This window comes from Triticum aestivum, chromosome 4B (genome assembly GCF_018294505.1).
Source record: "Triticum aestivum cultivar Chinese Spring chromosome 4B, IWGSC CS RefSeq v2.1, whole genome shotgun sequence".
Classification (NCBI taxonomy): Eukaryota; Viridiplantae; Streptophyta; class Magnoliopsida; order Poales; family Poaceae; genus Triticum; species Triticum aestivum.
The window spans coordinates 194,513,294-194,538,517 of NC_057804.1; the positions used below are offsets into that span (position 1 = coordinate 194,513,294).

General features: G+C 43.5%; 1 protein-coding gene and 1 pseudogene across 4 annotated transcripts; one reads left to right on the top strand and one right to left on the bottom strand.

The window, feature by feature from the left end:
• The first annotated feature begins 357 nt into the window (after positions 1 to 357).
• LOC123091781 (xylanase inhibitor protein 1-like) lies at positions 358 to 1,685 on the top strand (annotated as a pseudogene). Its single transcript, XR_006443484.1, has one exon. The product of XR_006443484.1 is annotated as a xylanase inhibitor protein 1-like (transcript).
• Positions 1,686 to 2,013: 328 nt separating this feature from the next.
• On the bottom strand, positions 2,014 to 13,948 carry LOC123091780 (uncharacterized). Of its 3 annotated transcripts, none has more exons than XM_044513391.1 (18): positions 13,234 to 13,948; positions 12,807 to 12,870; positions 11,859 to 11,952; positions 11,671 to 11,779; positions 11,548 to 11,586; positions 10,943 to 11,026; positions 10,803 to 10,864; positions 9,717 to 9,819; positions 8,876 to 9,025; positions 7,998 to 8,066; positions 7,866 to 7,922; positions 7,442 to 7,702; positions 4,202 to 4,273; positions 4,004 to 4,105; positions 3,189 to 3,256; positions 2,857 to 3,054; positions 2,587 to 2,680; positions 2,014 to 2,501 (listed from the first exon to the last, which is right to left on the bottom strand). In XM_044513391.1, the coding sequence occupies exons 3-18, from the start codon at positions 11,912 to 11,914 to the stop codon at positions 2,148 to 2,150; spliced, it is 1,878 nt and encodes a 625-aa protein (XP_044369326.1). In that variant the 5' UTR covers positions 11,915 to 11,952; positions 12,807 to 12,870; positions 13,234 to 13,948; the 3' UTR covers positions 2,014 to 2,147. The 3 variants fall into 3 exon arrangements, with proteins under 3 accessions (XP_044369326.1, XP_044369325.1, XP_044369327.1); XM_044513390.1 differs by having other exon boundaries at positions 2,857 to 3,057; positions 13,234 to 13,944; XM_044513392.1 differs by lacking the exon at positions 11,859 to 11,952 and having other exon boundaries at positions 2,857 to 3,057.
• Positions 13,949 to 25,224: the final 11,276 nt, after the last annotated feature.

A 25,224-nucleotide genomic window follows, 5' to 3' on the forward strand; every position in this document is an offset into this window, starting at 1 on the left:
TTCCTTGTCTCCCCTCTCCGGAATCTGCAGTGCAAGTACCTGAGAAGATACTACAGAAGCGTGTGATTCATCGCAATGACAAGAAGCTAGTCCAAGTGCTCCTTCAGTGGTCTGGAGATCCAGTTGATCTAGCCACTTGGGAAGACTTTGAAGCCATCAAGCAAAAGTTCCCGCGCGCGCCGGCTTGGGGACAAGCCGTTTCTCATCAAGGGGGGATTGTCAGCGACAAGGAACAGGGCACGCAGGAGGTGGCATCAAATCCAAGGACTCGGCCCATCCGCGAGCCTCGCCTACCGTCTCGGCTAGCTGGGCCTGAGTGGGCTTTAGGCCGCATAGATATATAATCAAGTGTGTTCTCTGTATTCGGGGGCAGATAGGAAAACGGCAGGACAGGGAGGCCAGTTGTGGCGTGGGTGGCGTGTGTGCGTCTTCCTCCTCCTGATCCCCTCTTTCTCTCAAACCAGATGTAGCTCGAATTCATGTTCATGGAGTAAATTCGAAGACTAGTCCTAACAATCTGCCTCCAAAATCCACTATATATATGCCCCCTTCGAGCTAAATAACCCTTCATCCAAACAAGCCAAGGCAAGCTACTAGCCAGTACTTGGAGAAACCAACAATGGCGCCGCTCGCAGCCCGGAGCCGGAGGCCAGCCTGCCTCCTAGCCCTCCTCTCCGTCGCCGCGGCCTTATTCCTGACCCCGCCGGCCTTGGCGGCGGGGGGGGGGGGGGGGGGGGGGAGACCGGCCAGGTGACGGTGTTCTGGGGACGGAACAAGGCGGAGGGGTCCCTGCGTGAGGCCTGCGACTCCGGCATGTACACCATGGTCACCATGTCCTTCCTCGACGTCTTCGGCGCCAACGGCAAGTACCACCTCGACCTCTCCGGCCACGACCTCTCCTCCGTCGGCGCCGACATCAAGCACTGCCAGTTCAAGGGCGTGCCCGTCTCCCTCTCCATCGGCGGCTACGACACCGGCTACTCGCTGCCGTCCAACCGCTCCGCGCTCGACCTCTTCGACCACCTGTGGAACTCCTACTTCGGCGAGTCCAAGCCGGGCGTCCCCTGCCCCTTCGGCGACGCGTGGCTCGACGGCGTCGACCTCTTCCTGGAGCACGGCACGCCGGCGGACCGCTACGACGTGCTGGCGCTGGAGCTGGCCAAGCACAACATCCGCGGGGGGCCGGGGAAGCCGCTGCACCTGACGGCGACGGTCCGGTGCGGGTACCCGCCGGCGGCGCACATGGGGCGGGCGCTGGCGACGGGGATCTTCGAGCGCGTCCACGTGAGGACCTACGAGAGCGACAAGTGGTGCAACCAGAACCTTGGGTGGGAGGGCTCGTGGGACAAGTGGACGGCGGCGTACCCGGCCACCCGGTTCTACGTCGGGCTCACGGCGGACGACAAGTCCCACCAGTGGGTACACCCCAAGAACGTCTACTACGGCGTCGCGCCGGTGGCGCAGAAGAAGGACAACTACGGCGGCATCATGCTCTGGGACCGATACTTCGACAAGCAGACCAACTACAGCAGCTTGATCAAGTACTACGCCTGAGCTCCTGTACTTCCACAAGCCACGCTTCTTGCATCACCGTCGGTTTGATCCTGATGTACTGTTGCAAGCGAGAACAAAGTGAGGCTTGTACTTGGATATAATAAATAAATAATTGAATAGTTGGTCGTACAGATCTCTGGTTTAATCATCAACTCAATCACTTAATTGCTTGTGTTTTTATCTGTAGTTGAGTGATACTTCCTCCATCTCAAAATAAGGCTCCAAGTGTCTTAATTTTATGCTAATTTAGTTTGTGCTACCTTTAGTACAAAGTTGTACGGAGGGAGTATGTTACAACTGTGCCTTCACTTGTCAAGTACTCCCAACCATTTCTAAGATAAGTATTTCCGGACTAAGACAAGTATTTTTAGACGGAGGGAGTACCGCTTAGCGAATTTGCGGAACAAACTCTTGTCATCTTTTGCGATTAAAAATGGCACAAACGCTCACTCATGCATGTAATTTGTCAACAAGTACTAGCTGGTAATTTTGACATGCAAAATCATCAGTTTGCAGGATTTACCATCTCTTTGGCATGCAAACCATCAGGTTTATATACAAACATTTTGCAGCAGTTTCCACTTCCGCATATTTCAGAGTAGCAGTACACAGTAAGAAATCAACTCAAGCGACAATTCTCTCTCAAGATTAAATTGTATACATGCTTCTGAATCTTTAATCATTTCTTGAACATAAAGCTCTCTCTGAGGATATCCGCAGCTAAGTAGCTCCAACATCTCCATGCTAGCGGAACCAAGGGGGTCCGCCTTTTCGGATTTTGATGATTTAGGCGAGTCTGAAGTGATACCACCTGATGAATCCCCTGGCCAGCTTACTGGGAGAACGACGCCCAGAGCCGTTCTCATAAGGTTTGCTTCTGTTATAAGACTGTTCAGTGCTTCATAACTACTCTCCAAAGAACAGCCGGATTTGACATCATCATATACCTGACAAAAAATGGTTAGGACACAAAAAATGGGTATCACATATTACTGCTAAAGCTAATAATTCAATTAAAGAAAAGTGCCCTACCTTCATAAGCACTCTGTGCAGCCTATGAACCAAAGAAGTGAGACGTTCCATAGTAGCAACACTTTCCAAAAGGGTAGCATTTTCAACTTTCATCCTGTCATAAAGTAGCATGAAATTTAAAAAATTCACAGAACAAAATTGTAAGTGCAGAGAAGATTATGGCAAAAATATAGTCTAGGATGCAGCATATTGCGGTCATATTTAGCTAATAGAAAGACTAAGTTTGATGGGAATGAACCAAAAAAGTAATTTGTGTGTATTATCACAAACCTTGATAGATCTACTGAGCACCCTCTACAAACTGTCTGATCATTTCCACGAGAGCTCTCATGCCCAGTATTATTTTCCTTTTTTATCCATTGTCTTAGAGATGTTCTGTTAAGAATAGTCTTCAGCATCCCTTGTTGGTCATGCCCAGAAATGATTTTTGGAGTATCAACAATACCATGACCATCATTTGCAGTAGAGCTGCTGTATAAGAAGAAAATATATATAGTGATAAGAAGAAGAATGTATATTACACCCAGGAAAAGGTACTCAAAATGTTAAGTAAAAATCACAAACATGATCCAGTATGATGATTTACTGCACATAAAGCTTACCATTTCAGGAGATAAGCTTCTTTCAGTTTTGCTAACTCCATCAGGACCTTCACCTTTTCATCTTTAACCTGCATAGAACAGATGCAAGCAAGTTACGAGATGTGCATCCGATGTTGCATGCTCTAGTATGTACCCTTAAGATAAACTTCTAAGATGCTGTGAAGAGAAGAGTCCAAGAGGAAAATAGACAACAGAATGGCCTATTTGCATACTAAATCCAGCTTCATCCGTGCCTCTATAAAGTCCTTGATATTTGCTGGAGCGTTAATTGCAAAATAATGTAAGTTTTTTGGCACTAGCTCCAAACATGTGATGCACTGAAGGTGTTGAACAGATCTAATTGTTTCATAGACCATCATAGTAATAATCGTTAACCAGTGTTAATGGTGTAGTCCTTGCGTCTATGTAAACTAGCCACGCGTCTGTGTACGCCAATGAACTCAGTCAAATTCAAAACACCATCGGAGGTCGACAACTAGTCGAGCCTTTAGTGACATGGCTAAACAAGTACGGTAGCCCTAGCTCTCACAGTTGTGCATTGACTGCTGCCGATGCTGAACAGCAGCCGGCTCCGGTCCGGTTCTACAATAGGACTTCACCAGATTTTACTCTAACAACCACACCTCTAATTTTGCATTTCCAGAAAATACTGATTCTAGTAGGAAAAAATGGACTGACATAATATTCGTGACAGTGTCACATGAAATTTCTCCATATACTTTACAATTTAAAGCACTCAGCATAACTCAAGATTCATAAGACTGTAAAGATTGTAAAAGGAAAATAACGGCCATCAAAAGTGTAGGAAGTACTACTTGAGATAAGTTCTTCTGAAGGTCCTCTATAATAGCTTGGTTCTTCTGTTTTTCCAACAGGTATCTTTCTTGTTCCTGTGAGAAAAGCATAAGCGCCTCCATCTGTAGTAGATTTCAACATAATGTGAGATTATTTAATATAAAGAAAGGCCCATATGAGAATTACAAGCAGAAAGAAGCACCAGGATAACGCTGTACCTTCTCCTGCAAAGTTTGAGCAAGTGCTTTTGAATCATCAAATGTTGTAGAATAACCTGTAGGAACATCACCCTACAATATACGCAATAACAAGTTAAGTCATATAACTGTAAAGAGAATTGTGACGTCCAGTCTTCAGGGAACTACTCCCTCTGATCCTTTCTAGATGTACTCCCTCCATTCCTAAATATAAGTCTTTTTAGAGATTCTAATGTAGACTACATACGGAGCAAAATAAGTGAATCTACACTCTACAATATACATTCGTATGTAGTCCTTAAAATCTCTAAAAAGACTTGTATTTAGGAACGGAGGGAGTATTAATTTTTGAGTTAATTACACTTTTGATACATGCACTTGCACTCGATGTACAGATTTCATACATAAACTTGAAAAATGGCACAAATCTGTTCTACAACTTGTGTTTCGGATACGTTTAAGTACATTTCCATCGTTTACCGTTTACTCTACATGCCAGGTGGCCCACACTCCATATCTGCGTGCGGGTCCCACCTGTCAGTGTCATAGAAAGAAATAGAAACATAGCAAAAAGCAATTCAACCAGCAGAACTCGAACTCGCGACGTCGCGTAGCGAGCTTCAGGCGTTAGCCAGTGCACCGGATGCATTTGTTGTTACTACAAACATACGGTCCCTTATATATTTTATTAGGTAAATTGATTCAAATTCCGAATGTGTATTGCACAGGATTTACTGCGTGCGTGCGTTTTTCATCTCCGTTTTTCCCCGGTCGACCGGTTATCGAAAATTTAGGTGAGCCCCGAATGTTTTTGATATCGTTCAAAAAAATATTTATTTTCAATTTAAAAGGTCAGATAATGTCAAAGAGAGCTCGTATTCATATGTTTTCAACAACAACAACACAACAACAAAGCCTTTAGTCCCAAACAAGTTGGGGTAGGCTAGAGGTGAAACCCATAAGATCTCGCAACCAACTCATGGCTCTGGCACATGGATAGCAAGCTTCCACGCACCCCTGTCCATAGCTAGCTCTTTGTCGATACTCCAATCCTTCAGGTCTCTCTTAACGGACTCCTCCCATGTCAAAATCGGTCGACCCCGCCCTCTCTTGACATTCTCCGCACGCTTTAGCCGTCCGCTATGCACTGGAGCTTCTGGAGGCCTGCGCTGAATATGCCCAAACCATCTCAAACGATGTTGGACAAGCTTCTCCTCAATTGGTGCTACCCCAACTCTATCTCGTATATCATCATTCCGGACTCGATCCTTCCTCGTGTGGCCACACATCCATCTCAACATACGCATCTCCGCCACACCTAACTGTTGAACATGTCGCCTTTTAGTCGGCCAACACTCCGCGCCATACAACATTGCGGGTCGAACCACCGTCCTGTAGAACTTGCCTTTTAGCTTTTGTGGCACTCTCTTGTCACAGAGAATGCCAGAAGCTTGGCGCCACTTCATCCATCCGGCTTTGATTCGATGGTTCACATCTTCATCAATACCCCCATCCTCCTGCAACATTGACCCCAAATACCGAAAGGTGTCCTTCCGAGGTACCACCTGGCCATCAAGGCTAACCTCCTCCTCCTCACAGCTAGTAGTACTGAAACCGCACATCATGTACTCGGTTTTAGTTCTACTAAGCCTAAACCCTTTCGATTCCAAGGTTTTAGTTCCACCTGGTATTCATATGTTTTCACATTAAAAATAATCTTCCAAGTGATAAGGCGCACGAAACATCTTACAAAAACTGGACCTTTCTAGAGTTACATTCAACATTCTTTATAAGAAAAAATAGACAAGGCACCATAGCAATGCCTTGAACCCGCACCCCTCTGAATAAACAAGTGAAGCTGGCCGCTAGAACAGGAGGCAGAATTTGTCATACATGGGGTTAAAAGGAATATATGTTTACACTAAAAAGATTGAATTCAAAATTGTTTTTACACTAAAAAGATTGAATTCAAAATTGTTTTGAAATTTTGAACGAAAAATCCCGAAACCTCTGAGTTTTTCGGAAACTGTTTTTTCCGGTCCCTCCCGGAATAAAACCAAAAAAGAGTTTAAAAATATATTGTTCGAACCCCTTGTGCAGCGCCTATTTGGCTTCAGATCAATTGTTTCCTTGCTATCCAAAAAGTTAACTATGTGTAACACTAACAAATAGTAGCAGGTGGTGTAGTGGTTGGCTTCTGGAGCGTGATAGGTAACGCGCCGAGATAGATTCCTACTATGCGCAATTGTTTTGCTATATTTTTATTTGTTTCTTTCTTTGGCACTGACAGATGGGCCCTATGCGCAGGTATTGAGTGTGGGCCAACTGGCATGCAGAGCTTAACGGAGTGTTAATGGCAAGCGACAGAAATGTACTTGAATGTACCTGAAACACATTGTATGACCGATTTGTGTCATTTTTCAAGTTTATATATGAATCTGTACATCAAGTGCAAGTTTATGTATCAAAAGTGTAATTAACTCTTAATTTTTTTCAAAAGTCAAACTTCTCTATCCTTCACCAAGTTTCTAGAAAAGATGCAACATCTAAAAAAAGGAATCGGTACTATTAGATACATCATGAAGTATATTTTCATATTTTCTTTATTTAGTATTGTACACATTGGTAGTCTTTTCTATAAACTTGGTCAAGGAGAGAAAAGTTTAACTTTTGAAAAAAAATACACCTTATAAAAGGAACGGAAGAGTAGGCAAAGGATGTTGTGTATTATTCAAACAATACTCATGTATTACCTCTGTCCCAAATGTTTTTACTTGGAGTTGCAAAAATCAATCCCAGATGCTTTTGGAATTGATTTTGCATAAGAAAGGGTATGCCAAATTAATTCCAATGCGTCCAACTAAAATACAGTACTACAGTATTACTTGAGTAATGTGCAGCATCCTTTGCCTTTAAAAAAATGAACCCCCGAAAAACAGGATGTTACAAGAAATGTTTTCTTCAGGAAAAAGAGGGGAACACATCAAGAAAGTACCTATCTAAAAAAAGCAAGGACATGGTATCTTGCTTACACAAGATAAATAGTCGATCTGATTTAAATGTAAAAAAGAAGTATGCCAACCCAGGATATATTCATTAAGGTGTTCTGGAGATTTGAAACTATTAAGTAATTTATCAATTTCTTCACAAGTTACACTATATAACTCGTGAGCACAAATCTAGATCGAGGAAAAGGTTCCGAGAGGAAGTGATTCCGCATAAAAGCAAGACTTGAGAAAGTTCATTATGTTCTGAACAAACCTTGGGGATGGTTTCAAGGCCAATATCCATAGTAACATGCACGTCTTTACAACTACTGTCACAGCATTGCATCTTCTCAACAGGGTTACCAATGATCTCAGCATTGATGCAAATTTGAGTTAACTTGTCTTGAATCTCATTAACAGCCGTGCTTAACAGAAGTGATTCTTCTCCCAATATTTTCATAATTTCAGCCCTTTGATGTGTATAGACTTTTTGAAGAGCTGACAGACCATCTCTCATAAGATCATCATTGAGTGCCTGCATTCCGAAGTGTATACATCATTAAGCGCATTAAGGTGCATTTCATCATTGAGCGCATTAAGGTGCATTTCATCATTGAGCGCATTAAGGTGCATTTCATCATTGAGCGCATTAAGGTGCCGTCAGAAAAAAAATGATATGATAAGTTGAATTTTTGTACCTGTTTCTTTTCCAGTGTTCGTACATTTCTTTGCAAGTGCTGTTCAATTTCGAAACTCTGGACATCCAAATGACAGATCCCTTAGGAAAGCCGAAAAACTATTTGTCTCTGCTATGGATAAACTTAACTTACCATTCTTAGATTGCTTTGCAGCTTAGATATTTTAGCTTTAAGCGACTCATTCTCCTGTTCTAGAGATGCCTACATAAAAAAGATCAGTGAATGTGTATAAAACTAGAAACGATAAAATTATTGAAACTGTCAAGTAACAAAAAGAAGTTTGCTGGTTTGCCGCTTGTAAAGAAGCATACAAGGCTTATGTTATTAATTTATCTATTTATTAATGTTGCCCAATCAGAACGTCTTACTAAGTTTAACTGATTATGTCTATACCATACTTCGGTACATTCCACTATTCCAGCCATTTAAATATATAATAATACAGAATGTGGAAACTTCTACACTACCAGTGGAGCATCGATTTTGCAAATGAGAATTTTTGACAGCCAGGTCCTTTTGTATATCTGAGACCACATTGCTTAATTTAGGCAGAGAGGACATGATCATCTCTAGCAGAGTCGAACCTATAAATAGAATAGCTATTTACTTACAATCTTGAAAACCATCAGACATGCAGCTACTTTGTAATTTCTGTCTCCGCGTAAGGTGCTGTAATTTATACTAGAGAAAGCTAAAGTTCAAAGTAGAGATGCTTCCTATTAGAATTTTAGAAAAACGTGATAACTGACATCAAAGTTTAACACATCCCTATCTTTTGCATTTCTTAGGTTCCCAAAATAAACTTAACCAGACAAACATATCCTACAATAGTGGATTATAAAAATTCAATAGAAGTATTAGATACTCCCTCCATCCCAAAATACTAAATCAGCGACACTTATTTTGGGACGGAGGGATTATATTTTAAACTGGAAGAACAGTGAAAAATTAAAACATATCAATCTGCAAGTGAATTATTATCTCTCATGGATAAAGTGATTTAAGTTTACAATGTACTTCGAAGTTGAGGTTTCGCCATCCAGGTTGAAACTCCAACTGTCAGCAGAATCATCTAGAAGAATTGAGCATTTCTCTTTAAAAGTAATGTTTGAAGGGCATTCACATTCCCTGGAACGAACTTCATAGAATTTTTTAACAACCTGAAACAGAATCAAACATCAAACTCCCAGTCAAGAAAGGATCAATTCTGATATATACTGGGCGGTGCAAATGATGCGAACTGAACACGTCAAATCAGCATGAAAGAGGGCAGATCCCAATTGGATTTTTTTTATCTAAAATATACTGAGTGTAGATGGCGAGGTACAGACAACCACACAGATTAGAAATAAAAAATATGCAGTAGGTCAAGGAAATTATTTTACACTCAGGAGTCCATCAAAAACACTCAATAATATACGTCCTTCTTAGTGCAATTTACATTAGAAAGTTGGATGGGAAAAATGGGCAAGACTACTTAAATCCTGACATTATTCAGGATTTTGACAGTAAGCCATATTTTGCATTTCGTTTTTCATTCTCTCGTTGGGCCCACTACTCAGTGACACAGCCCAGTGGCAAAAATTAAATGCACAATGGCAAAAGTAAAATTTACAGACTTATAGTGGTAAGATTTTCCCTTTAAATCCTTCATTGAACAGAAAAAATTACCAGATAATCATTGTCGACACAGCAACACAAAACATGCGCACATCCAAGAGAGATTTAGGATGCTCTTTTAGTTCTCAACTAAAATCTGGTACTTTTTCAGTATGAAGAAAAAACCTTTTAAGTGAACTTGCACAGATTTATGCTGGTAGTAATGGCAATAAGAATCAAAAGCATGCTTACATTCAAGGAAGATTCTGTATGCGCTTTTAGTTCTGTCAGCTCCATTTGCAGGGCATCGTTCAAACGTTTCTGATCTTCCATTGCAGTTTGATATTCTCTCGTCCTGCCAATTAACAATCATGATACTCTGCACTTATCTGAAACGTGCAGCAAATCTAGGACATTCTCCATTCAGTTGTCGAATGTGGGACCCTTAAATAAAGCCTATGTGAAGTGTAGTTGTGATTTAAGAAACTACCAAATACAGAAACAGAAAGAATAAGTTCTGTGGTCACCACCCGAACGATATACTGCCTCTGTCCCATATTAATTGATGCTCAAACGGATGTATCTAGCAGTGAAATACGTCTAGATACATCCGTTTCAGCGTCAATTTAATATCGGACGAGGGAATAATTGTGTAAAGAATGTACAGTTAAACTTTGTGTCAGTACATTTAGACTATGGTACGCATATCTCCTTAGAGATGGGCAGCACAAATTTTAACTCGCACCGGAAGTTAAGAAAATTTAAGCACTGCCAAAATAAGGCCATGTACAATGCTAGGTGCTTAGAAAAATAAATCTGTTTTGCTTTAAGCACAAGTGGTTATTTGTAGAGTACAGGCGCTTAGAAAAATAAATCGGTTTTGCTTTAGACACCTCTGGTACACAAATAAGCACTGGTGCTTAAGAAAACAATGGTTTGTTTTTCTAAGCACTGCTCTAAGCTCCTAGCATTGTACATGGTCTAAGATTCCACTTTCCTCGCTAAACAAGAGAACATTGTTCCAAACTTAACTAGTGCCTTTTTTTATTAGGATGTGTTTCATAATGTGTGCAGTTGCAGGTCTGTCAATGCACCAGCCAACATTGATATCGGATGCTGGCCATTTTACAACCAACAAACTCACATTCAAAAAGAAAAACCCTGCAAGACCACTTATTTGTCAAGATCTTTAATACTGTAGATACCAGTCAGTTTCCATTATACTCGCCTCTGGGGAACTTGGTGAAACGACAAATTAACATTTCATCTTCCTTAAATAATTATATCTTAAATACCAGAGAACAGTTCAAGACATGTGAAATAGGAAATGAGTTGTACCTTTCCTCAAAGGTAGCGCACATTTTTAACCCTGCTTCTTCTCGCTCCTTTGCTTTCTCACACTACCAATTTCAAATGTCATGTATAAAACATTACATCTTTAGATACAGAATTGACTTAATAAGTAAATCAAGAAGAACCTCCAACAATGAACCATCTCGTTCAGCAAATGCTTGAGCAACGCTGCTCTGGAAAAACCTCACTTGCTGCTCTAGCTCCTTGGTCTACATTGTCATTGCAGGATAGAAGGTCATTTCCACAATAAGCTAGATTTCTTGTAAACAGAAATTTAGGAGGTTAAAGAATTAGTGACCTAAATTCCACAAAATATCAAGTTTTAAGTAAGCATATGAGGCCTTTATTATCTATTTCAAGTTAACTGAAGTGAAATAATGTTAAGCAAAGGCCCCAAAGGGTACCTTCTCTAAAAAGACCAACCAAGACTCGGAATATGCCTATCATGCTTGAAATGATATTTTACTTTCAGGCTGCAGATTTTGAATAAGCACAATTGTTAGTGTTTTGTTTAGTTGTGCGGTGTCTGAATGATATGTGGGTCTAGCTATAGGTGAGCATAGATATGTCATTCCATGTTCAAGCTCAAGGGACTTCACTCCCTATACTACTTGTACGTGGATGATGGAGAACAAGTATAAAATTATCTGCCACTAAACATTAGTCGGCAAAAGTTACAACATTATTGACAAAACAACAACACTCAATTGTACAAGTCAAAGTATGAAACCTTTGATAGCTCAGCACCATATAAATCAGCAAGCTGGCTCTGAAATTTAAGTAAAGCAATCATTAGAAGAAAGAAAAAGAAAAGCAGATACAAACAATAGTACAGCGAGGAAGAGAAGCACACCTTAACTCGATAAGCCTCAGCAAGCTCCTCTTGCAAATTTTGGTTCTCTCTTAAGCATCCACTTAACTTCTTCTGAAGGATCTCAATATCCTGCTCCAGAGCTGTTGTCCTGGATAGTTAAAACAAAACATTGGTTTACTTTCACTACAATGATAACAATGGAACATGGACAGAACCTATGGAAGCACCTCTGAGAAAGCATTCGAGTTGCAACAGAAACATAACCAGGCCCAGCTTGTTGCATACATAATTGCTCGATATCTTTTCTCAGTTCATCACGTTCTGACAAACAAAGAATGTTTCAATCAATAAGTGTACGCCTATACCCCCACATAAAAGAAATACAAGAATGAAAACTGGAACTACTCCCAAAACAACTAGTCTACATGAGCAACTTTGAGAAAACAGAACATGGTGTTCTCTCCATTCAAAAGGTCAGCAATCTGAAGTATGAGAAAATAGGTACATTGATCTTCCATTGAAAATCTCTGATTGCTAGTAACATCTGCCGATAGTTTCCAACATGTTAACCATGTACACATGACATCCAAAGGAAGCAACACTGCTGAGTACTAAGATATACTCCTATGACTGAACAAAGCTGTAGAAGGTTGGAATTATTATAAAGACTCATAAAATGTCTATCAGAAACAATGTAACATAATTAGCCAAGGACTTCAGCAGCTACTTCATGTACTTTCCCAAATTGTACAGCAAGCCACCATTAACAGAGTGAAAGAAATTTTAGAAAAACTATTGCATTCTTCGCAAAAATTATCTACTCAAATATGCGAGAATAGCTGAATTATGACAGGGCACATATTAGTGAAGGAACTCTAGTGCATTATCCGCTTTTATATCTTGAGGTCATTACTGAAGGAAGCCAGGAACTAGTACGATTCCCCCTGAATTTCCATTGGAGTGCCTCTATTCCAAAAAGGGGTGAGGGTCCTGAATTGAACTACTTGCACAGAGAAAACAATGTAGCCAAACTAATCACTAATCTGCAGGCTGAAGTGTTATATATAATGAGAGCAACTTCTATTGGCACAGGAAACAATCAGTATGTTAGGGTTATCACTGAAAGTATAAAGGAATGAATGATAATCTTGTATATGACAGATATGAGTGAGTACCCCGCTGGAGTTCTTCAACTCGACGAGTTAACACCTCACCATCTTATGGCTTCTCATCCATTTTCTACAGAAAAACAGATAGAATAAGATTAATGTTCTTGAATAAAAATGCAAATGAATTGATATCCTACATGCCATAATGTAACATAAACATCAAAGCCGTGCAATGGAAGCCTCAAGTTCTGAGCACAAAATAGTAGTAATACCGCAGGCTTGCAGTGAAGCAGGGGTGATCCCCTAGACCCGCTTCTTCCTACCAAAGCAGAAGAGGAAGAAAAAATGTGCTGCAGCACAGGGGACATGGACGGATTTCTCCCAAGATTCCGGACTCGGAATCGCCACAATTGCACAAACGCGGACGAAACCCTAGCCTGCTAATCGGGCCAAAAATGAAGCATAGGCTCGACTGGGATTCAGCAAAGCCTACCTTGAATCCACACGGACTTATGGCCGGGTTCGTCTCCTCCACGTAGTCGTCGAGAAGAGCACCGCCGCTCGCTTCGCCGCCGGCTCCGAGGAAGACAAGACGAGGTTTCGAGAGCTGTCTCAAAACCAGATGGTCGCTCCTCGTGGCCTCACATGCGGAGCCTGAGGGCATGTACAACAGCGATGAGTCAGCAGTCTGTAAGCTATTGCCAGTTAGGATTTTCGTCCACGTGGAGGAAAGAGAAGGAGGAGAGAGAAGAAGGGTGTCTGCAATTCGGCAGACGGTCAATATCCCAAAAATCGCTAGCAATCGACGGCTTTTTTCCAGTTGTACGCTCAGGTGTCTGTAGTTTGCAGTTTCTTCCCCAAAACGCATAGATCCCGTTCTCCAGGAACCAAATCCGGTGATTTTTCTTCTTCTTCTCAGTCGCTGGCGGATCTGGACGAGACCATCTCCTGCATCATTATCCTCATCGCGGAAGAAAGGCAGGACGTGTGGTGCCGGGAAGAGGCCAGGGGCAGTGGTTATTGTGGGGGAGGGGGGAGGTGATGACCGGCCCGGGATGGAGACGGTGGGGGCGGCCGGAGATGGAGCTCGTGCTTCTTCTTCTTCTCCCGCTACAGGTGCAGTGACATGGGGCGGCGGCCGGTGATGGTAACTACGAGGATGACAGGATCGAGTTCATGGTGCTCACTGCAGCAAACAAGCAGAACGGTGGTAGATCAAATATGTCGTACTTCATGCATTTTACGGTTTCTTGTACAGACACCTAAAAAGACAGCTTGTTGTATGAAGTGTCTAGATTTTTACGGTTTCTTGTACAGACACCTAAAAAGACAGCTTGTTGTATGAAGTGTCTAGATTACAGTCTTTGGGTGATATGGACACACGCTACAGATGATGGCTGTCTAAGCTAATGTACATGCCCCGAGAGGCGGGCCAGAGCGGCTTCGGTCTACAAGTGCCAAGGAGAATATCGTGCAAGCAAAATGTTGACGTGGCAAAATAATTAGGACAACGCTACCTATACATGTGATGGGAGCCAAATCCGCTCACACATCCTATAACACACGGACTGCATCACGTCATCGCATGCATGCATGTGAGAATCTTTTTGGATTTCCAGTTTTTAAAATGTTTTATCTCTTAAATGAAAAATCCGATTGAAGATCCATTTTCACCATTAAATCCCTCGCGGCAGGATCTTCGAAACTAGATCTCATATCAATATATTTCGATAAATTTTTTTGGTTAAAAGTTGTCATGTCTATTGCACATGAATTGTCACGATGTTTACACTGAAGTTGTCATGATATGTTTCAGCTATTTTCTTCTACATTTAAAAGTAAAATTTGACATATTATAAAACGGGAAATTAAGAAACTAGACTTTTTCATGAACCATAAACTAAAATTGTCATGATACATGCACTTAAAATTGTCATGGTTCATACAAAAACTATTTTTCATGGTCAAAGTGTTGGAATTGCCATTATCAAAAAACTAAAATTGCTATGCTCTACAAACTAAAATTGCCACATGACAACTTTAATTTAAGCACTATAGCAACTACGATGTAAACGTCATGGCAACTTTTGGGCAAAACAAAATTTCATCGAAACATATCAACATGGGTTCTAGTTTTGAAGATCTCGTCGAGACGGATTTAATGGTGAAAACCGATTTTTAATTCGGTTTTTAATTAGGAGATAAAACATTTTTAAGCCGAAAACCAAAAAGATTCCTGCAGATGCCATATGTTCATACGTGGCAAAATGAGTGGTGATGCAGGCGTGTGGGTAATATACAAGATGCCACACGTGTGGGCGTTAGTTTTTTCCAATAATTAAAGGATGTACAATGATTAATAAGGCAGCCTTGCGAATCAACCTATAGTTGGATGGTTAGAGCATCTTTAGCACACCCTATATATCGCTGACCCGCAAAAATTATTTACAATTTGCGGAAAAACGGTTTTGTGAGCCGTCGCAGGTATTAGATGCGGTTTTATCTGAATTTGACACATATGCACATATTCATAATTACTAATTTGCAATATAAGAAAATATCAATATTACAATACAGCAATCATTCAGATTACAATAATTATTCAAATGTCCAAAGCAAACTAAATAATTCAATACAAAACTTGTCCTGAATACAAACCACACGTGAATTAAATGAAAATGAATCAAAAAATGAAATGTGTTACTGCCCAGCCCTTTGCTAATGGTGCTCAATGAGATCCTCCTAAAGTTGAAGTGAGTATTTGCATTTTCAGTCTCCTTGTAGGTCTGAAGAAAACATCTAATGCAGTTAGGGTCTCTAACTGGTTTGACATGGCTACCCACATTGTCGTAGAAGAACTCCAAGTCCATGCCTCTCTCATCTTCGATAATCATATTGTGAAGAATAACACAACATCTCATGATGTTTTTCAAGGATCGCTTGTCCTAAAAATAAGCAGGACCACGAACAATGGCAAACCTAGGTTGCAAAACCCCGAATGCTCTTTTAATGTCTTTTCGGGCTGCCTCTTGTACCCTTGTGAATTCATATTGTTTCCTAGTTTGGGGGTCTTTGATGTTCTTGACAAATGTGCACCAAAGAGTGTATATACCATCTGCAAGATAGTACCCCTTTGTGTATTCATGCTCATTGATAGTGTAGTTGCAAGTAGGAGCATCACCACTAGCAAGCCTAGCAAACAAATGAGATCGTTGCAACACATTAATATCATTGAGAGTACCCGACATACCAAAAAAAGCAATGCCAAATCCATAAATCCTCGGATGCTACGGCCTCTACCACAATTATTGCATCACGAGACTTGCCACGATACATTTCGTGGCATGCTTTTGGGCAATTTTTCCAAGTCCAGTGCATGCAATCTATGCTTCCTAGCAATGCCAGGCCAAACTCTTCTATCATTAGATGTCATCAATTTTTTTTGTCTTCCTCGTTGAGTGCCCGAAGATATTCAGGACCAAAAACATGGATGATCACTTTGGCAAACCTACGCACTGACTCAATTGTAGTATTTTCACCAATGCGAAGGTACTCATCGGCATAGTCAGCTGGAATGCCATATGCAATTACCCGCATAGTTGCTGAGATTTTTTAATATGCACTAAATCCCTTCAAGCCTGCGGCATTTCTTCTTCGAGTAAAATACCAACAATTGGCCTCGCAAGCTTGAACAATTTTCACAAAGAGGGATCGGCGCATTCTATACCTTCTCCAGAAGAGGTGTGGCGGATATGTTGGATTATCCGCTAAGTAGTCTTGCATCAACATCTCGCTCCCGAGATGGCGGTTTCGGGGAATGCAAAGACAGCCGACGGTCGATCCTCGCCGCCCCTTTTGGTTCTCATCTTCGTGCTCCTTAACGGTAAGGGCCATCACCAATGTCTGCTGGCGGTAGTTGACAAGTAGCGCCTCAACATCCGAGTCGTTTGAATCAGGCGAATCGTCGAGAAAAAACTTCTCGCACGGGCTCAATTCCAACTAAAAATCACAAATACACGCGCCGTGTTAACCAACTATGCATACCGCTCGGCACAAGCACAAGTAAAAACCCACCGGCTACTCGGGGGCGGTGGCTCTCCGGCGGTGGATCCCAAGGCAACGACGGCGACTAGGGGCGGCTCGGATCGGCGGATTCGGGGAGCCGGTGCAGCAGCTCGGTGGACGAGGGTAGGGGCGCCCACGCGGCGCGATTCCACCCGCGGATTTGGCCGGAATCGCCGGTGGCGGACAGGCGAAACCAATGACGAGCGGCGGTGGAAGGGGGTGGGGAAAGGGCGTGGGCTGAAATGTCCCTCCCATCAACCGCTTTCCTGGAATATGGGGTGAGGCGGAAACTTGCGTTTTCGCAGGTTGGGGATGGGATTTTGCTGCGCCCCTCAAAAAAAATTCGGGTCGGACGCGTTTGCGAGGTCTGGTCGGGCAACATTTTCCACGCCGACCCGTATTTTGACGATTATTTTGTGGGTCGCGGCTTTTTACGGGTCTGCTATGGATGCTCTTAAATAGACAGTGGTATGATTCAAGTCCTAATACTCACATTTATTCTGGATTTATTCCAGGATTTCCGGCGATTCATGTCCAGTGGGAGAAGACATTCCCGTCGACTACGAGGCGCCTAGGGTGACTTCGTAAAAAATCTCAAGTTGATATGCCGGCTCAGTCTCTCGGAGATGCTCATAGGGATAGGGTGTGCGTGTGTGTGTTCATAGGGATAAGTGTATGGGCGTATATATGAGCGTTTGTATCTGTACTGATGTTCAAAAAAAATAGCAATCTTATTTTAGTTTTGCCACATGAGAAGACAATACAAGATGAGTAGGGCATTCTGAAGACCGAGCTTCGTAGAGGCCTTAATTTTAAAAAGATTATATTATTTAGTTTCAAAGAATTATAGAAAAGAAAATACACATGCATAGAAGTATGTAATGTGTATGCGTGTAACATTTTGGGATGAAATCTTGAATTGCGAGTTGCAAAAGAAAATCCTGAATTTTGAGGATGAACTGTAAATATGTTAGAAAGTCATGGATTTGTTTTTCTTTTGTAGCTCTAATTTTAATGTATTTCAACCTAAAAAATTATGCATATATACATTGTGTCTCTAGATATATATGTATTTTTCACAATTTTCTGAAACTTAAAAGTTCTAAGCTTTCAAATTAAGACCTCCATGAAGCTCGGCCTCCGTTCGGCACTTTTTATAAAAAAAAAGTATGATGAGTTCTTTCTTAGTCTTACATTTTGTAGAACACCCCTTCCTTCTTTTATACAGCTTGTTCCATGGCACTTTACTTGCGCTCGCTGGAGAAAATCGTCACTTTTGTCGCACGCACTACACGAGAAAAAACAAAATTACCATCATGGGATTCAAATCCACAACTCTCTGGCATCAAGCACACTGCAACAACCAACTCACCTAAAAGGAGTGGTTGCCCCAAAATTAACCTTTTTATCATTTTTTGACAACTACATTACTATATAAGTTATCAGTTTTTCTAAAGTACATCTAGATGTGTCATAAGTTTTGCATATCTAAGTCTTATATCATTGATCTTATGCAGAAATTCATGTGAGTTTCTTTTTTCTTTTTTATGCTTTGATTGAGTCATTTAAATGCGCAATAACTAGACGTGCCCTAAACAAACCCATAAGTTATCCTTATGTTTGAACGACTTTCTCTTCGGGTTAAAGTTATCATGGTGTTCTATGTAAATTATCAGGTCTGTGATGCATAAGTTCACATGCTATTTACACAGAAATTATCGAGGTATGTTTTAACAACTTTTTCTCTTCGGGTCAAACCTTTTTTTTACCATAGTACAAACGCAGACGCTCATGCACTCACCCCTATGAACGAACGCATGCACATCCTATCTCTGCGAGCACCTCCGAGAAACTTGAGTGACACGTTATCTTGAGATTGACGAAGTCGCCACGGACATCTTCTTAGTCGACGGAACGTCTTCTCCCCTTGAACGCACATTGCCGAAAAGCCTAAACAAATCAAAATAATGCGAACACCAATGTCAAATCTATCTCAGTGTCAAAATTATCACTGTGTTTTGTACACAATTTATCAGATCTGCAATACGTAAATTACTAGTGTATCATTCAAACAACTTTTTTCATGTGTCAAAGTTACCATAGTGTTGCATGTAGGTTATCAGATTTGTGGCGCGCAAAATTATCATGTTATTTACCCAAAAAAAATTAGAATCACTATTTACACAAAAAGTTATCGGACTTGTTTCAATAACTTTTTTCATGGGTCAAAATTACCATGGTGTTGTATGTAAGTTATCAGGTATGTCATGCATAAAATTGCCATATATTCACAAAAAATAGTAGGGTATATTTTAACTGCTGGAAGCGCTACGAGGCGCTTCCATTGTGGAGGAACACCGTATCCTTATGGGTATGGTGGTTGAGAGGGTTCAGTCCGTCAAGAGCGGACTGACCGAAGCCTGCACCAGCCTGCTGACAGGATTTGAGGTAAGTGACGCAAAAGAGAAAGTCATAGTATAGACAGTAGCCCCTGAGACACTGTCCAGTGTTCGGAAAGAAAAGGCGGACAGAGGATCAAGTAATTTTCGCTAGAAACTAACTAAATATGTCTTATGTGAATAAGCAGGCGTCGTTGCTGGCCGCAACCTCTCATGTTGCTGAGGTCTCCGGACTAAAGCAGAGTCTGGAGCGGGCCGAAGAAGAGCTCGGCCTTGTGAAAAGGCAGCTAAAGGAAAAGCAAGGTATGTGGTAACTTGCTGTATATTCGGAAAGAATGAATGACGTGTATTGCCCGTAGCGCCATGATATTTGTAGGAGCGGCGACTGAGGTCGAGGTCCTTAAAAAGGCGCTGGCCGAGGCCATGGAAAAAGCTGCCAAGGAACAAGCCGCCCGTGAGAAGCACAAGGCCAGACTTGATGAGATCCAGCAAGAGCTCCAAGATGCCGTGAAGAAATGTGAGTCCTTGGAGTGCGATGTTTTGGCATAAGAGACCAAACTCGCCAAGGCTCGCCGAAGCGCGGAAGAGGCCCGGGTTGAAGCCCAGGGCGCCCTCCACGAGATCTAGGAGGCCAAGAAAATCGCGGCATGTAAGGCTTTTATTATGCAAAGCAAGTATGTGAAGAAGAGGTATCTCTTACTAACCTGGATTTCGAGTTCCCTAGGGACGTTTGTGGATCTGCCACGTAGTGTTTCTGACGCTGCGGAATTCTTCCGAGCTGAAGAAGGGAGCTCGACAGAGAAGCTGTTCTGATCGCAATACCTTGCGCCAGAACATCCGGTGCCCTTTAGCGATCAGCTAAAATAGCTGGTCGAACTGCATAGGGTGGCCGAACTGGCCATGAAGGACTTAATAATCTGGTTGTGGCTTGCCGAAGCCATACCCAACAGCTACTTTGGTCTCGTGAAGCGACTAGTCGATACCTGCCCTCGGCTTGACGCCATCAAGAGGTCGGTCTGCATCGAAGGTGCGCGGATGGCCTTCGCCCGTGTCAAGATGCAGTGGGCGAAGATGAATGCTGTCACGGTCACAACCAAGGGACCACCCGCGGGCAAGGAGCACCGCACGCCCGAGCGATATTTTAGCGATGTCCTGGAGGGATCCTACATTCTGGCGGAGCAATGTACGAAGGATGTAATCTTTGAATGAATGCATTTATATTATATTGCTCTGTATTATGAAACAAGTTCGGATACGTAATATAATGCTTGTTTACTATTTTACCTCCTGTGCGGCCATGTTTTATGAAATTTTGAAAGTTGGCCAGTCGTCGGCTTCAGCCCCCACGTAGGTAGTACGGGGGTGTTCGGGATGGAATCTAAACACTCTTGATCCAATTGTTTGGTCCTTGAAGGAGGTGTTTAGCGCAACGAACCAGACAATCAGACTATGTGGCTTTATCACCTCACTTAGCCATAGGAGTTTGACAATGAAAATTGAGGCGCAACCCTTAGTATCCAAACTAGGGTACTGTAAACACCTGATCGGGTAAGAGCCGATTCATCGCATAATGCAGAAAAAATCGCTAAAGATTTGAAATCTCTAAAGAGCTAACCGGCTCTCGCCGTATCATGACAGTCAGTTTTCGGCTTTCTCTACTAAGGTGCTCATCTGGATAAACCAGGACACAATCGCAGTAGTTCTCCCTTTACTACCCTAGCTAATATAGCGGAACGTAAGGTAGTAAGCACTGGAGCCGGGCAACCCAACTATTCACCAAAGACATGATTCGGAGCCAATTCATATAATGCTAAATTCGGGGTGCCGAACTATATTGTAAAAAGTGTTCGGACTTTGTTGTCGTATTATGGGTCACAATGAATCCCCTGGCAGATTAAAGCGTACCAAAGTGTACGGGTGCAATCTTGAGAAGATTATCAAGAAAAAAGGAAAAAAGGGGGTAGTAAGCTATTGCCGCAGAAGCTGGGCCGCAGACTATTTCCATTATAGTTTCATTAATACGTTAAAGCGTATTTGTATTAGTGGTGCAATAAGCAACTGGGCTATTTAACATGCCACAACCAAGGGAGAGCTGCGTGCGGGTCCTGAAAACAAGTAGAGTGATTGTTAGAGAGACCACCTGGAAATTCCCTTGTACGCTAGTGCTTCTTGCCATCTTGGTGTATCCATCCTGTCGAGAGGACCGATAATCAGGTCGTCAGAAGAAACCTACGGAAAGGAGACCTAAAAAAAGAAAAATTGAAAGTATGTGTGTCCAAGAGCGGTCGAGGCGTATTATGGATCACAAGCTAGTTATGCCTCTGTCTTTGCCCATGGTATTTTGAGTGCGTAGTTATGTACGCGCGGTACGAATGCCGCCACTTGGTTGGGACTGGGACGGAGGCCAAATTGCTAATCCAGCTCTTGACGAGCTGGGTTGTCCTGCTGCAGAGTAGTCCGGACTTGTTTGACAGTGTCCGAGAGCTCGGCCGACGAATTAAGGTTCTGCTTGAGAAGGCCGCTCTGTACTTCTGCTACTAATGCAGCGGTGTGCTCCTCGGTACGGAGGGAGCTTACTGTGTTTCCATTGACTGTTATGACGCCGCGTGGTCCGGGCATCTTGAGCTTAAGATAAGTGTAGTGTGGCACCGCGTTGAAGCATGCAAATGCGGTTCATCCGAATAGTGCGTGATAGCCTTTACAAAAGGGGACGATATCGAAGATCAGCTCTTCGCTTCGGAAGTTGTCTGGGGATCCGAAGACAACCTCTAGGGTGATTGATCCCGTACAGCGGGCCTCTACACCTGATATGACTCCTTTAAAGGTAGTCTTTGTGGGCTTAATTCTTGAGGGATTAATGCCCATTTTGCACGCTGTATCCTGATAGAGCAGGTTCAGGCTGCTACCACCATCCATGAGAACTCGTGTGAGGTGGAATCCATCAATGATTGGGTCGAGGACTAGTGCGGTTGAACCGCCATGACGGATACTGGTCGGATGGTCCCTGCGATCAAAAGTGATCGGACAGGAAGACCATGGATTGAACTCTGGGGCGACTGGCTCCCTCGCATAGACGTCCCTGAGCGTGCGCTTGCGTTCCCTCTTGGGGATGTGGGTAGCGTATATCATGTTCACCGTTTTAACTTGGGGGGGGATTCTTCTGTCCCCTGTGTTTGGTGGCCGGGGCTCCTCGTCATCGTCCTTGCTTTGCAACCCCTTCTCCTTGTTCTCGGCATTTAACTTGTCGGCCTGTTTAAGAACCCAACAGTCTCTGTTGGTGTGATTGACTGGTTTGTCGGGGGTGCCGTGTATCTAGCATGGACGATCAAGTATGTGGTCCAAGCTGGATGGGCCCGAATTTTTCCTTTTGAACAGCTTCTTTCGCTGGCCGGACTTGGAGTCGCTAAATCCGGCATTGACCATCGTGTCATCGGTATTATCACCGTTGTTTCGATGCTTGTGTCTGTTGTGTCGGGGCTTGCCGTTGCTATTTCTGGCTTCTATAGTGCCAGGTTCGCTTGCATTGTTGTTGCTACGGGCTAGCCAGCTATCTTCGCCCGCGCAAAAGCGGGTCATAAGTGCCGTAAGGGCTGCCATGGACTTCGGCTTTTCTTGGCCGAGGTGTCGGGCGAGCCATCATCTCGGATGTTGTGTTTATAGGCCGCCAGGGCTTCGGCATTCGGACAGTCGATGATCTGATTCTTTTTGGTTAAGAACCTAGTCCAGAATTTCTTGGCTGACTCTTCGGGCTGCTAAATTATGTTACTTAAGTCGTTAGCATCTGGAGGTCGAACATATGTACCTTGGAAGTTGTCAAGGAAGGCCACTTCCAAGTCCACCCAGCTGCCGATGGAGTTTTCGGGCAGACTGTTCAACTAGTGACAGGCTGGTCCTTTGAGTTTTAGTGGGAGGTATTTGATGGCATGGAGATCATCGCGACAGGCCATATGAATGTGAAGAAGAAAATCCTCGATCCATACCGTGGGGTCTGTTGTCCCATCGTATGATTTGATGTTTACAGGTTTAAACCCTTCTGGGAATTCATGCTCCATTACCTCGTCAGTGAAGCAAAGGGGGTGTGTGGTGCCTCTTTATCGGGCCACATCATGACATAGCTCGGATGGAGTCCGTCTCCAGTTCTTGGCCCGGGCGCGAGTATGATTATTGCATCCGGCTAGATAGCCGTTATCGCGTGTCGGGGCACGTCCTCGTGATCCATAGATCAATCTGTTCTGACCTGCTCTACTGTCCAAGTCCTGCCGCAGGTCATATGTATGTCCCCGAGCTGTTTTGTCTCTGCCTTTACAGTGAGGTGGGGCGGGCTGGTGTTCGGCTTGAGTTGTCGCTTTGTCCCAACCACGTGGTGGTCGGTTAGCCGCATTGCGTGATGATGGGGCGGGCTCCAATGCCTCATCATCGAACTGAGGTAGCAATTTGCGATTTGGGTAACTTTTGGCTGGGCACTTGAGGCCATATTCCTCGGCTGCTAGGACATCAGTCTATCTATCATTGAGCAGATCTTAATCAGCTTGAAGCTGCTCCTACTTCTTTTTCAGGCTCCTTGCAGTGGCTATTAGCCGGCGCTTAAAGTGCTCCTGCTCGAGAGGTTCCTCCGGCACAATAAAATCCTCGGTGCCAAGGCTCACCACATCCTCGGAGAGCGGAAGATAATTACTATCCTCCGAGTCTTTGTGTGTGGCTTGTTCATCAGGGCTAACTTGCTCGTCTTCCCGTTCATCTTGTTCGGAAGTTGCCTCAACGGGGTCTTCATTGTCTTCGGCACCGTCCAGAGTGTTATCTTCTCATGTGTTGGTGTTGCTGTCTTTGCTGCGGCATGATTTAGAGCGGCGCCGCTGACACGGGCGCTTTTGTTGTAGCTCTGGAGGTTTATCCTCAACTGGATATTCCTTGTCATCGCCGCTATTCTCTTTTGGTGCATCCACCATGTATACGTCGTATGAAGAGGTGGCCGTCCATCGTCTGGTGAACGGTGGGTTTTCGGCCTGCTCCTCTCTGGCATCATCGTCCACACCGTCGATGCCTTCGGAGCCGTAATCGAGCATGTCGGTTAAGTCTTTGCCAGTGGCTATTAAGTGGGCGGGGGGTGGGAAGCGAAATTCTTCGTCGTCAGCCTCCAGTTCGAACCGGATATAATTCGGCTGAGAGTCCCCCGCTAGGGACAGTGTTTTTAATGAGTTCAACACGTGGCCTAAAGGGGTGCTGAAAGATGTCCGTGGAGCTGAATTTGATGATCGATGCCTGATCAAGCTCATCATGCGCGGACGCACATGGTTCAGAACTTGTAGCCGGAAATGGGTCCGAAGTTCCGGTGACATGGATCCCACTCGAGGTTGGGTCGGTGTGCGGCTCTGACGCCGCTGAGTCTGCGGCTTCCGTGGCGGGGTTGAGCCTCCCATCCTCGGATGGCGCAATCTGCTCCGGATCTAGGGCCAAAGCAGTTACAGGTGCTATCCCCTGGGCATGGTCCGATGACAGATTTAAGTCATGTTCATCGTGGCGACAGGGAGCGGCTGCCGTTGTCTCGAATCCGTTGAAGATCAAGTCTCCGCGGATATCCGCGACGTAGTTGAAGCTTCCAAATCTGACCTGACGGCCAGGGGCGTAGCTATTGATCTGCTCTAGATGGCCGCACCAATGTCGGTGTCAAAACCGGCGGATCTCGGGTAGGGGGTCTCGAACTGTGCGTCTAAGGTCGATGGTAACAGGACACAGGGGACATGATGTTTACCCCGGTTCGGGCCCTCTCTATGGAGGTAATACCGTACTTCCTGCTTGATTGATCTTGATGAATATGAGTATTACAAGAGTTGATCTACCTCGAGATCGTAATGGCTAAAACCCTAGAAGTCTAGCCTATATGAATATGATTATGATTCTCACCTCTACGAACTAAGCCCTCTGGTTTATATAGACACCGGAGGGGACTAGGGCTGTACAAAGTCGGTTACAGAGAAAGGAATCTTCATATTGGGACGCCAATCTTGCCTTCCACGCCAAGG